This window comes from Sciurus carolinensis, chromosome 7 (genome assembly GCF_902686445.1).
Source record: "Sciurus carolinensis chromosome 7, mSciCar1.2, whole genome shotgun sequence".
In the NCBI taxonomy this organism is placed as follows: domain Eukaryota; kingdom Metazoa; phylum Chordata; class Mammalia; order Rodentia; family Sciuridae; genus Sciurus; species Sciurus carolinensis.
In genome coordinates, this window is record NC_062219.1 from 133,993,856 (window position 1) to 134,007,837 (window position 13,982).

General features: G+C 39.5%; 1 protein-coding gene across 7 annotated transcripts in view; it reads right to left on the reverse strand.

Annotated features, from left to right (window-relative positions):
- The window catches only part of Mylk4 (myosin light chain kinase family member 4), an 81,342-nt gene that overhangs the window by 12,472 nt on the left and 54,888 nt on the right, over nucleotides 1–13,982 (reverse strand). For all 7 annotated transcript variants that reach the window (XM_047559510.1, XM_047559509.1, XM_047559504.1 and 4 more), the window contains 7 exons: nucleotides 12,736–12,841; nucleotides 9,232–9,325; nucleotides 9,046–9,155; nucleotides 7,603–7,744; nucleotides 4,606–4,676; nucleotides 3,692–3,820; nucleotides 2,903–3,055 (listed from right to left, as the gene is read on the reverse strand). In XM_047559510.1, coding sequence (XP_047415466.1) covers nucleotides 2,903–3,055; nucleotides 3,692–3,820; nucleotides 4,606–4,676; nucleotides 7,603–7,744; nucleotides 9,046–9,155; nucleotides 9,232–9,325; nucleotides 12,736–12,841 — 805 coding nt within the window. The remainder of the gene's footprint in view (nucleotides 1–2,902; nucleotides 3,056–3,691; nucleotides 3,821–4,605; nucleotides 4,677–7,602; nucleotides 7,745–9,045; nucleotides 9,156–9,231; nucleotides 9,326–12,735; nucleotides 12,842–13,982) is intronic.

Consider the following 13,982-nt stretch of genomic DNA (forward strand, 5'->3'; position numbering starts at 1 on the left):
CTCATAAATTAAATTCCTAACAGTTGAAGAATAAGCCTGTATTTATTATTTTAGAAACTACAAACCACAATGATTCTTGATTATTATAAAAGCAATTCATGTATTAAATCTTTTGAATGTATATTACTAACTTTCAAACTAAGAAGTTTTGAAAAGTTAAGTAGATAAGGAAATATGGTTAATGTAATTATTAGAAGAGAGTTGGATTACTTTATAAAGAAATTACATTAGAAGAGTTGGATTACTTTATAAAGAAATTATATCCTTTTGAATCTACAAAAAAGGTTTATACAATTTTAGAAAATAATGCAAGAAAAAATAATAAAGATTATATTGCATTCCAATTCTGAGATGTATAACTTGTTTGCTGTGCTAATATGGATCACATTAAAACAACCTTTCAAAATAAAAACTACAAGTGAGTGCAATTTCTGAAAAATATCAAGTCAGTAGTTGCAAGCAGTCATAAAGTTTCAGTTTGCAGCATTGAGTCAATACAATTGCCTCATCAGATGCCAAATATTTAAGCATAAGATTGGAAGAGAAAATACATCTTTAGTGACATTGTTGATAGCATTGCCATTGTAGGACCCTAAACAGACAGAGGTTATTAATAGGAAAAAAAACTCACCTCCTGCAACCTCAGATGGAAATTCAATTTTGTTTAGTACCATAAATTTCCATTATTAGATCCCAATATTAGATTCCAGTGACAAAAAATAATTATTCCTGCACTTGGTCAGATTTTTAAAATCTTAACATTGAAAAGCTAACGATAACATTTACTCATAATGAAATTTTTAATAACATTTCAGATTAATCTTTGTACCTCAGAAATTTATGCTATGATGGTAATATGTGACTTTGACCTTAGTTTTATCCAAGTATTGACTTCAAGACTAAGCCAGTTGCCCAAATGTTATCTATCTGATGCATCATAGGTATTAGCCCTGGGACTGCAAGAGTGAGCAGGACACAGGCACTGGAGTCCCTGGTCCTGCTCAGGATCTGCTCTGATCCATATGGCTTCTGCTCAGGATCTGCTCTGATCCATATGGCTTCATGACTCTCAGTCCCAGTTTCCTCATCTCTAAAGTAATGGGGGTATGTCCACATATCACAGGATTATCCAGAGGTTAAATAAGGTAACTCATAAAAGTTTAGATAGGTAGAAAGAGAGAGATGTGTGTATAGATATAATATATTTATAAACTAGGTTCACAGTAATTGTGGATTTCTCATCCCCCCAAATTTGATAGAGTTGGCATTTTCTATCTGTTCACTGCCTAGAGTACAGTAATGTGCAAATAATCATCATCATCATCATCATCATCATCATCATCTTAGCTATTATTGTGCCCTTCCATTAGGGTCAAAGAAAATCACTATCTAAATTGTGCCTCCTCTTAGACTGATCCTTTTAGCCTGGCTAAGTCCTCACCCTTTAGGGACGTCATTCTGGTTTTATCTTTGTGTTAACCACATTGTATTATTTATTTTTAAAAATACCTATCTCTTGGGCTGGGGTTGTAACTCAGTGTAGCTACAGTGCTTGCCTAGCATGTGTGAGGCACCAGGTTTGATTTTCAGCACCACATACAAATAAATAAATAAATAAATAAATAAATAAATAAATAAATAAATAAAACAAAGGTCCATTGACAATAAAACATATATTACAAAAAAAAAACCTATCTCTTCTATTAGATCATGGGTTTACTAAAGCAGGAACTGGACTTTATACATCTATTCTTGATGCTCCAACTTGTTTCCTGGATTATAGTAGATGATCAGTGAAATACTTAAATGAAAGGATTTCCCACCTGGCACCACTTCAGACCCACTACCCATTCTGTTACCCTACTCTGTGCAGCACCCTTCTATCTATTGACTTGTGGTCATGCTTATTAATGGACCTAAAAGTCAAAAAGACAATAAAACAATAAACCAAGTATCACTGGCTCTGGAAATCTTAAATACCACCTACTATTAACGTGGTTTAGGCATAAAGCCATCTGAAATAGTGTGTTTGACAGGTTAATCATAACGTCCTTCTCCCTTTATTATTCTAAAAGGCAAGAACCTGTATTTCAATATTGTTCTTTATCCTCTGAACTTTGAATTAATGTGGTTTTAGCATGAAAGAAACTAGAAAGCCATGTAATACACAGTAGCCTAGTGTGTGGCCTTGGAGGAAGTTCAATCTGTGTTTGAGTATCAGTTTTGCCCCTTAAAAACCATGTGACTATGGGCCAACTGCTTAGAGTCTCGTTTATAAAACAGTAATAATCATAACTTCTACCTCTTGGAATAGGAGGCAAGTTGGTGGCTAAAAGATAATGTCTAAAAAGCATGTGGCACCATCTGGCTCCCTGTAGATTCTCAAATGAAAAGGTGGTTAATCAGCTGCCCAGTGTTGTGCATGTGGCCTACAGAGGTAAAAGGGATTGAAGATGAATAACTTGGGGTCTAGTAGGAAACCATGATTACTAGAGCTTTGTTGCAAAAGGCAGAAAGACAGAAAGTAACAATCTTAATGCCTCATGAACAAAGTAGCCCCAGATTTCAATTGACAGGGTCAAGGGGACCAAACCTCATTCTGTTGAAAACTTGGTAGATGTCACTAGGGGAATGATTTCTTTTCCTGGGGTTTGAACTCAGGAGTGCTTTACCACTGAGTTATATCCCTGGCCCTTTAAATTATTTTATTTTTAATTTTTGGAGACAGGGTCTCAGCAAGTTGCTGAGGCTGGCTGGCCTCCAACTTGTAATCCTCCTGCCTCAGCCTCCCCATTGCTGGAATTACCACAGCACCTGGGCTTTAGGGAATTGATTCTAATAACCACAGTGGTACATAACTGTTTCCCTACTTCTCCAAGAGCACAGGATGAACTTAGGTTACCTCTTCTCCTTGATCAGGAGCTTGGAGATGAATTCCCTGGCCTCCTCTGAGATGTCCTGGAATTCTTCATCTTCCAAGTCCCACCTGCACGCCAGGATGTTGTTCAATGTCTCTGCATCATTATCACCCAGGAAAGGGGACAAACCACTAAGTCTAGAAGATGCAGGATCCAGAGTGAGTTTTTTTGTAAATAACCTCAAACCCTTCACAGACAGTTTGCTTTGTTGGTTCTGTCATTTAAAAGTCAGAAGAGGAAAATAACCTAATAATAAAGAATAATTTTATAATATTTTATTGCAACCGAGGAAATATTTACCTCCCCCACAAAACTCCTAATTCAACAAATGCAAAAGCTGCTGCTACACCCAAATATGAATTTCAAAAAATAGTAATTTTTTGAATAGTAATTAACAATTACTAAAAACAGTAATCGTTAAGGTATTTTGTAGCTGGAAAAGTGCTGTTCTGTAACTCATAAGGCAAACACCAGGAAGGTAACTGCTGAGTCATATTTTTTTTTTCTTTTTAATTCCTTTTAAGGCTTTAGGTGGTGTCAGGGCTCAAAGTGATTTGTGAAGACACATACATTCACTTTTTCAGATGATGTACGGTAAGATTCACTTCTTTCACCCACAGGATTCAACAGAACCTAGGAAGTAACTGAGTACGTATGGTAAGGTGTTATTTTTAAATGACCTAAATCGGGGCTGTTATTCAAAATAGCCGAACCTCTTAGAATATGCACAGATTGAGTCCAAGTGTGTGAGAGAGACCTGCACAGCTACTTACAGCATGTAGGCGATGACCCCCACACTCCACATGTCAGTCGGAAAGGAAACAAAATCATAGTTCACAACTTCAGGGGCGAGAAATTCAGGGGTTCCAAAGTTCACCTTCAGCTTCTCTCTGGGTTTGTACCTGAAATTGAGGAGACAGAATGGAAAGATGGAGAGCATCACTCAAAACCCCAAAACTAGGATCACAGAGGACGTGGTCTATGAGGCCAAATAACTTCAGCTATACAACAAATTCAAAATAAATAGACTTTAAAGGAAATTGTGTCTTTGTGAAGAAGTCCCAGTGGTTTCAAGAGTCAAAATTTATACTATTAGACCATAATAGCCTGAAACATTTTTGGCAAAAGTCATTCAGAATAATTAGAACATCTGAATTACAGAATGTAGGGAAAACTGATACAGTCCTTGACACATAGAGGCTTGAATAAGCCTGCATTAATGAATAAAGAAAAGGCTGCAATAATTTACAACACCCATTTTATATGCATTGTTAATGTGCTGAATTGTTAATGTGTCCTTGCAAACCTTTTATTCCCTTAAGAAGCTTATATGTGCCAGAACCTTTGGCAATCTTGTTTAAATTATTAACATTTTAAAAGTAAATCTCTTTACTGATGGAACAAATATAAAAGACCAAGACAAACTCTTAAAATGCTAAACTAATGCCTTCTAACTTAAAAAACTTCATTGTATTAGGTTTAAATTTATCATATTTCTATTACATGCATTATAGAAACTTCTAAAGACAAATCTCAAATTTGACAAGGTAAGGCAAATGTAAGTTTCATGAAGTTATTTCTAAATGTGGACAGGAAACCAAGGAACATATCAGATTTATCTTTGCAAAGATGGGTCATCGATCACGTTCCCTAATCTATTCCTACACCTATGTCCAAATAGACATACCTTCTGGCCAATCCAAAATCAATAATTTTTATTTGTTTAGCATCCCGATTCACACACAGGATATTCTCAGGCTGCCAGGAGAAAGAGACACATTAGCAATGAAAACAACAATCCTTCACTCAAAATTGTCCTTGAACCACAACTAAAAATACAACGATGCTCAGGAAAAACATATCAGGCCTTTCACTTGGGGGCTGGCTTGTCTGTGTGGGTATTTTCTCCTTTAATTATGTGGTGGATGAGGTTGCGGGGACACTGCCAACCTTGCATTACCCTGCCTGTCCCTCTCCATGGTTTCATAGTTGACCATAATGCATGAGTTCAGGCAGAGGCCTCTTTGAGGGAAGGAGGAGACTGTTTCAGTACTTCCCAAATGGACCAGTGGAGACCAGCGAGATGTGACATTGGCCCCCCTGAAATTATTAAGTATGAATTTCCCCTGCTTGGAGGAATATTTTATCCCAAGATTTATGAGTTCCAAGAGAAATGGCCTGATTTGCTTAACTACCCAGAATATGCAACATAATGTGAACTCTCCTGACTTTTAGATTTTCCTTTTGCACTTTGTCTATGGGAAAGTTGCATGTTAAAGCAAAACTGTTTCCTTCTACTCATTATTCATTTTCAGAAATCCCAAGGTTTTGCTGAGTTTGGTCTCAATACCTAAAGCCCTTGACTAAAGTTTCCTTTGAGTTAGACTCAGGTAAGACTTTGCTCTGCTAATCTGACAGTCTGGGACAAAGGGGGAGAAAAACTGGTAAGTAACAATACTGCCCAATGTCCCTAGAATGTCCTACAAAAGTACCTACATATATTGGGATAGGAAAATTGAGGTCTGGGAGAAATAAAGGACTTGATTTAAATTCATGGTTATCTCTAAAACAGAAATAACAATTTTAAAGAGCCAAGAACTCTCAAACTCTAGTTTCAACTCTTCCCTAAGAACTGGGGACATGAGCAAGGCCACCTTAGGTGGGATCACAGCTGGCCTCTACCTCCCATCTGGATGGATAAGAGATTCAGAAGAGATCAGAATCTCAGACACACTTTATGCAATGATGCAATGTCTCATTATTGATTATCCAATAGTTCATTTGGTTGGGCATAATGTCTTTGGAAATCCTTTCCTAAAATATTTCTAAAATAGTCATCTGTGAGTAAAAGTCATTTTATACAGAAGTAGGTGCTATGTAAGAACAGTTCATTTCATGGTTAAATAGCTGATCAACCATGTATAAAGGCTCAATTGTCAAAGAATACAGTGGCATTAAAAAAAGTTTTGCAGGACTTGGGTGTAGCTCAGTGTCAGAACACTGGCCTACCATATTTGAGGCCTGGATTCAATAGCCAGCATTGAGAAAAAAATCGATTTGAATAATATAAAGAAGGCACTTCAAAAAGTTAATTTTTATGATTGTGAAATTAAAGAATATTCATTTGATATGATTTGTAGAACAGAAAAATATAAAGGAGACCATTTTTAAGTTACTTCTCATCTCCCCTAGTGACAGGTTCAATAGTTTTGGCCCTTTTTCTTCCAAAGAGCTTTCCCAAAGGCTAGTCCTTAATGACCCATCCAGCTGTCACCTTTGGTATTATCATCTTTATACACAAGCCATAACTAAAACTGCCTATTGCAAGCTCTCAATCAATGTTATGAAGCCACAGATGGAGTCATTTGACTTATAATAGATCAGCTCCTGGCTCCAGTTGCCAATCCAGTCCCTTTAGGGATATCTGCAGAATATCCACATTCAATGAAATGCTCCATGAAAATATGCATTATCATACTCAGTTCATGGCCAAGGGCTTTGCTAATGATTTTTGACCTCTGACTTTGTCGTTTTATACACCACTTCCCCTGGCCCTCCTCCTGCACAACAGTGAATAGAAAAGGCAAGGCACAATAAATCAACAGTGAGGGAAGCCAGGCTGTAGAAGAGAGGCCCATGGAAAGCTATTTAAGGAGGCTAGATTTATTTAGCTGCACAATCCCTGGTGACTTGCTATAGATGGTATGTTATATAGAATTCATACGTTATCTCACTGTCATGCTGTGCAAACAGGGGAATGAGAAAATGATGGAGCCACACAAGATGCACTTTGATACATAGCTGCAACATTTGACTTGACCAGTGCTATTTGGTCTCCCTCTTTTATTGGTTTGGAACTGTGTATAGTTCAATTCTAGGAACTTCATACTGAGAGATAAAAAAGGAAGGGGCAATAAATAATAGGAGAAAGGAAGTGGTTTGGTGTCTCTTGTGCATTTCCACCATTTTCAACATGGTGCCCTGCCCTGTCCTCTCTGCTCCTTGAGGTTGGAGCTCCACCCTCTGGCTGTACCACATTCCATTCTCCATAGTTTCTACTAGTGCTCTGGAAAGCCCATAGGAAAGTAGATCCCAAAGTCCAGAACTTCCTGAAACAGTTCAGGAGAGCACTGGGGATTCTTAGAAACCTGGGAAGTTTGGTTACTACCAGGGAATTGTGAATTGTAGATTAGCCTACACATCCTGATAATGAGAAGGATGTGACGAGACTACTGTGGTGGTGTAGTAATGGTGGCTTTAATTTTAAATTTTTCAGGAAACCACTCCCCATGATGATTTCTTTAATACAGGCAAGTTACAAGAATATGAACAGTAGCCTCTAAAAATAGGCATGCAAGTGGTAGTATCTGAAGATGGTAACAAGCTGAGAATGAGATAAGAATCCAGATTTTCACCAGGTATTACAACATACTGCTGTAATCCCAATTACATGAGAGGCTAAAGCAAGAAAATCACTTGAGCCCAGGAGTTTGAGACCAACCTGAGCAACATAGAAAGACCCCATATTTTTTTTAAAAAAACCCAGACTTTTTATTAATTCCTGAAAATGTAACCAATGACACTAAAAATTTCTTAAGCTGGAGGATAATAATATCTGATCAACATGGAGTAGGGGCAGAATTGGGAAGGCTTTAAATCTGGCAGGATGGGAAACATGCTCTACCTTCAGGTCCAAGTGGAGGATGTACATCTGATGCATGTGCCTGATGCCCTCGCATATCTGCCTGATGAACAGGATGGTATCGTACTCCGTCAAGTTGTAGTTTTCATCAATGATGCGGTCGAACAGCTCCCCGCCCTCCACACTACAGAGGGAAGAGAGGATGCAAACATCTGTTCTGAGTCCTCAACCACCACCCACTTTTCTTGTGGCAACTTGGTGTGTAACTTCTTCTAACTTTTCCAAAAGATATGTGCACAGTTATTTCTCTGCCTTCTTTGCTATCTCAGTGAGGTGGTTCTTCTGATGGAGGCTCTTGTTGTGCATTCCTTCAATTTCACAAAGGGAAAATCTCAAAGTCTCTTTCATCAGTGGCTACAGCTCTGGAATTGTCTCTGTACTAGAGACAAAGAGGACTCTAAGGACATAAGCCCTCAGGCCAGTTGCAGTGACAAAGTGCTTCTATGTGACTGATACTTTACTATGTAAGATGCTTTACTGCCCAACAATAAGCAAAACCCAAAATGGGGGAAAAAAGAAGTAAGTGGAATCACAATATCAATTCAGTGTTAGTTAGAACTACTCACCTGTCTTCCTTCCCTCCTTTTGTTTTCTCCCGTTTTTCTTTTGTGGTGCTATGGATCAAACCCATGGCCTCACACATGCTTAGGCAAGTGTTCTACTAACGAACTACATCCCCAACCCAAAACTACTCATTTTCTAACCAACCAGTCATTAAGTTTTTACAAAGGTGATTAAATGGAAGCTTCTCGCTCTATTCATCAAGCATTTGACGTGAACTTTGTATGAGTAAATACAATAATCCCTGCTTGCCACAGTTTTGCTTTCTGAGGTTTTAGTTATCAACAGGCAACTGTGGACAGTGTAATACAGTAAGATATTTTGAGAGAGAGATGACATTCACATAATTTTATGATAGTCTTTTATAATTGTTCTATTTTATTACTAGTTACTGATTGATAAATTAAACTTTATCATAGGTATGTACATATAGGAAAAATCATAGTAGCCAGAGGGCTCAGTACTATCCTTGGTTTCAAGCATCTACTTAGGGGACTTGGAACATATTTTTAGAGGACAAGGGGGGATGACAATATGTCAGAAATGAGATCTAGTTCAAAAATTGCTTTCCTCTAGATTACCCAGGACAAAATGGAAGTTTGATTCTTGGTAATATAGCTGAGATACAAAGCTATATCCACTTCTCCCTGCTGTATCTTATCAACACATCACCTTGGGAGATGCATATTCTATAAGTAGTCTCCTTTCTGAGTCTGAAAAGATTGTGTGATGCAGACAAACCAGATCCAAAGGTGCGACAAGCTTGATTCTGGCCCTACTGAGGCAGAATGAAGGTACACTCTCCTAGTGATGAGTGGGGTCGAGGAGGCAGGTAAAAGAGGGTGGACCAGAGGGGACACCTACTACTCCATGACCAGGATGATGTCGTTCTTGGACTCGAAGGCATCGTAGAGCTGGATGAGGTTCACGTGGTCCAGTTGGTTCATGACGCTGATCTCGTTCTTCACTTCCTCCTGAGAAAGAGGAAACAGGGCTTTAGTGTGCTGGAGACTGGGTGGGAGGGAGAGTCCCCCCTCCCACGCCCTTCACCTTGTCCTTTGGGCCTCTGGTCTTGATGATTTTGGCAGCCAGCTTCAGGCCTGTTGCCTTCTCTTCACACTTGTGAACCTGGCCGAAACGCCCCCTGCCGAAGGAGAGAACAGCACAGAATGAGACACTGCCACCTGACAGGGAACCAAGCAGTCACTGCCATGCCAACAGTGCAGTTTCCCTGGGGCATTTCTTCTTTTGAACTTGAATGAACAAACCTATGAAGGCATCCACTGCATCCCCTGGACTTCTAGCACAATGCTAGTCAAGGCGTGGTCCAGCTCACCTGTGTCAGATCTCCTGGGAGGGGATCTGTTCAGAATGCAGTATTCCAGACCCTACCCCAGAGCTATGGAGGCAGGAATCCAGGGTAAGGCCCAGAATCTGCATTTCACCCTTTCTTTGGATGATTCATGTGTACATTAAGATTCAAGAACTACCAGTATTAATATGACAGAATCTTTCTGAATACATATAAATGTAACAAACTGGGCTTTGTAAGCATATGAATGATTCAGTCTGTGGGGCAGGTATATCAGAATCCTTTTAGAAATTGCATATGAATAAAAAAGAAGTAATAATGATATCACATATAGGTACATATAATCCAAACTATATATTGCATTGTTGCCAATGAGCATTGTCACAGTTTAGCTTGGATGTCAACCCATATATGCTCTGTAAGACAGCTTCTGCTATGATAAGGGTTAAGGGTGTGCCCCAAAGATTCATGTGTTGGGAGCATGATCCTCAGCAGGGCAGTGTTGTGAGGTGACATGGAGACTTTAAGAGGTAGGACCTAGTCAGAAGTAACAGAAGGAACTGATGTTGTTCTTAGGGGATCCTGGTTAGTTCTTATGAGAGGGTTGTTATAAAAGAGCAAGTCTGGTGCCTCCCCACAGTTTTTCTGTCTTCCTGTTTCATGGTATGATCCCTACCTCTTCTCCTTTCTACTACCTTGATGTTGTCTACCATGCTGTGATCAACCAGGAAAGCTCTCATCAGAGACAAGTCAAGACAAGCACCATGCTCTTGAATCTCTGAAACCGTGAGCTAAGTAAGCCATTTTCCTTGATAAAGGACCCAGTTTCAGGTATTTAATTGAAGTACCAGAAAACAAACTCATATATCTCCATACCTGTGTGATCACATTCCAAAATGCACACTCATGAGCAATTTTTAAACTTGGTTTGCTTACTTTGATTATTTAGTAAAGTAAAATAGAACACATTCCCCACTGTGTACAATGGTGACCGTCATGGCAAGGAGTGAAAGGGAAGCCCCTCTAACTACACGGTGAACTTGAACAAGGACACGTTCCTACAGCCTGCAGAGATGATGATGATAGCAACACTTGACAGAGGCAGGGGCAGTGACAGCCATCACATTCCAGTCAACTCGGCTTCCCACCCAGGGCATAGAAGGATCTTGGAGATGATGTTGGATTACCATAAACATAGCCCTATGGTAACTTCAATTCCAACCACCATTTCTCACGTACTCTACTGGGGAATATGAATGCAACTCCAGGCACCTCCTCTGTGTTCATTGATTAAGAAGGTAAGAAGGTCCTTTTACCCCACCATTAGCAATGACCCAGAACTGCCTGGCCCAGCAGTGGTACCCCATCGCGGTTTGACACCCACGCTCTCTCCACTCTGTGGCTCTCTCACATGGTTTATTCTGCCAGGGCCTTGAATGATGAGTCTACCTCCTCGTATTCAAGCTGGGTCACCAGACTGATAACCTCATGTGAACTAAACATGGCCATCAGTGTTCGTCAGATTTTCATTGCTGTGACAAAATACTTAAGATAAACAACTGAAAGGAAGAAAGGTCTATTTTGGATCAAAGTTTCAGAGGTTTCAGTCCATGGATGTTTGGCTTGTGGCTTTGGGCCTATGCCAGTATAGTTTGTCATAGTCAGAGTATGTGGCAGAGGAGTTGCTCCCTCCATGGTGGCAGAGAAGCAAAAAGGGAGAGAGATGAGGGGCTGGGATCCCATTACCCCCTTCAAAGGAATACCCCCGGGGACCTAACTTCCTCCCACTAGGCCTCACATCTTAAAGGTTCCACCAACTCTCAATAGTACCATAGGCTGACAATCGAGCCTTTAACACAGGGCCTTTGGGAAACATTGCAAATCCAAACTATAGCAGGAATGTAAATACCCTAGAGACCACAGGGCAGTAGACTAACACTGGAAAAATTTTGAGGATCCAGTAATCCTTGGCATCTCATAGTATCCCTACCAAAAGGAAAAGATAAGATGCTGTAGATTGAACCTCCTACTGCTAAAAAGGAGGCCAGCACTTATTGATCTCTTCACATCTTGAAGGCAGCAATGTACACTCAGCTGTGCTCTTCTAACTAGTTTGCTGAGCAGATTATGGTTGCCATTGTTGAGTAGAGCCCAGAACAAGAGATGACCAGCTGCTGGTCTAGACTTCAGTGCAACCAAGTAGGTCCAATGGTGCCCAAAGGGGCAGAAAGCAAGTCGAAGAGGAGTTATTGACAAACCTTAGCCAAAAAAATAGCACAAACCCTGGGAATTGTTTCAAAATTTCTTCTGCAAATAACTGTTCTCCTTCAGAGAAATAGTTGCTGGCTTGCCACTAATGTCCCTGAAGACCCAAATACTTCAGACTTCCATGGCACCAGTTCAGGCTGTGGAATTCTCATTTCTCCTCAGTCCATCCCCAAGTCCCATGGGGAATTCTCTCATGATCACCGAGGAAGAAATTCAGGTGGTTCCATGGGGTGCAGGCAAAAGAAATATGAATGAGAAGAGGAAGAAAGGACTTCTTGAAATCAACTAATTACACCTCAGTAACCAATTGTAAGAACCTGTATATTTTCCGTGTGCTGGTAAGTAACTTTTGTATATATGTATGTAAATTTTCTGCTTTCCTCTTCCTTTTCTTACAGAGACATGCTGATGGTAGCAAACCTTATAATTGAGGCTTTGAGTTACAAGATATCATAGGGGCAATTGTGAATGAAATAGAAGAGGAAAAAACATCTTCCAGCCTAAATGTGGTCCCCTAATCTTTCTTCTTTAGGGAGAAAGCATGCATTTAGGTGTCCCTCAAATAAGCCCTTCAGGAAGGAAAGTGATCAATCAGAATGGATAATAGTAATCAATATGGTAACAATAGAAATGGAAAATGATACAAAAACTTCGCACATGCCACAAGAAAGACACAGAGTTGACTCATTTCTACGTTCTGTCTCCTGGGGTTTAAGTCATGGCTTTGAACAGCTTCAGAATCTTCTGGTGACTCACGTTGGGTTTTCCTTACTTTCAGACATTACAACATGGGAAGTAAAGCAGATAATAAACGTGGAGTTTAGTGACCACATCAACCTTTCTGCACCCGTGACATTTTTCGGAAATGGCTAGAATCTCTTGTCTATGTTTCTAGTTCTCAGGAAAGCATTTCTGAAGCTCTCTGGTCTGCCTCTACTTTCTTTGAAAGATCATTCAAATTGAGCATGACTTACCCTCCCAAAATCTCTGTTTTGCTCACAGTATATAAACTGCTGACCGGTGCTTGCTTAGTTGTCACAATACGATGATCGAATGGGGCGGCAGGAGCAGGGATGTCATCTAGAAGGTGAGAGGAAAAGAAGGGCCATCTGTCAAGCGGTCTGACCTCTTTTTAGCATCAAGCTTTGAACCTCATAATAAAAATGTGCTCATTTAATAATTAACTACAACGGGCCATCTATTTTATTCCTAATGATTCAGGAATATAAATTTCCATTTCATATAATAACCTGTGATTAAATAAAGGTAATAGCTGACATTTTGAGAAAGAATGGCAGGACCATCCAACTATCATTCATACCTGCTTTCAGAAATGTCAAGATGGTTGCAAGTGTCCAACCCCAGTACAGTCCAAACAGGTAATGAACTAAGGGCTAGGGGACAGCTCAATGGCAGAGCACTCGCCTAGCATGCACAAGGCCCTGGGTTCCTTTCCCAGCACCACAAAAAACATCTAAAAAAATACTTCCAGGCTTGAGACCATGTTAATTCAAACACAAGGAATTATTTGATCCATTTTTTAAAAAGTGCCCCTGATATATTCTGCTATTCTAATTAAAACAGAGGAAAAAAAAAAAAGGAAATATGAAACATTTCTCCATGTCACTGAAATGTTTGATGTTATATATTACTTTCCAAAATGTTTTAGGCTCTATTTAAGACACATTTAAGGCACAGAGATGAATTTTTCCTGGCTGGCTGGAAATAAAACACCCAATAAAACTAGGTAAATGTGTATTCTACAGCTATCGAATTTCTTCCACTTTCCACCTTCCATCTTGTGTATTTAAACTCTAGACCATATCAACATTAGTCCTAACATGCGTAATTACTCAATAATATTTCTCCCAGTATTTCTTTGACTTTTCCATGACTGCTGCTGTTAAAATTTGCTGGCCATGAACCTGTTCATTCTCCATTTATTCATTTATTAAGCAGCTATTATTGCAAGTGTACAATGAGGGTGCAGAGCCAGGAGAGTAGATAACAACTTTGCTTTCAAAACTTGGTATTTGTTCAACATGTATTTCTTGAGCACTTATCTTATTTTACGTCCTCTTCCAAGTGTTAATAGTTTGGGAGAGGTTTGTTTTGTTTTGTTGTTTTGAGACCAAGTCTCACTATGTTGCAGAGGCTGGCCTTAAACTCTTGATCCTCTTGTCTCAGCCTTCCAAGTAGCTGGAATTACCATCAAGTACCC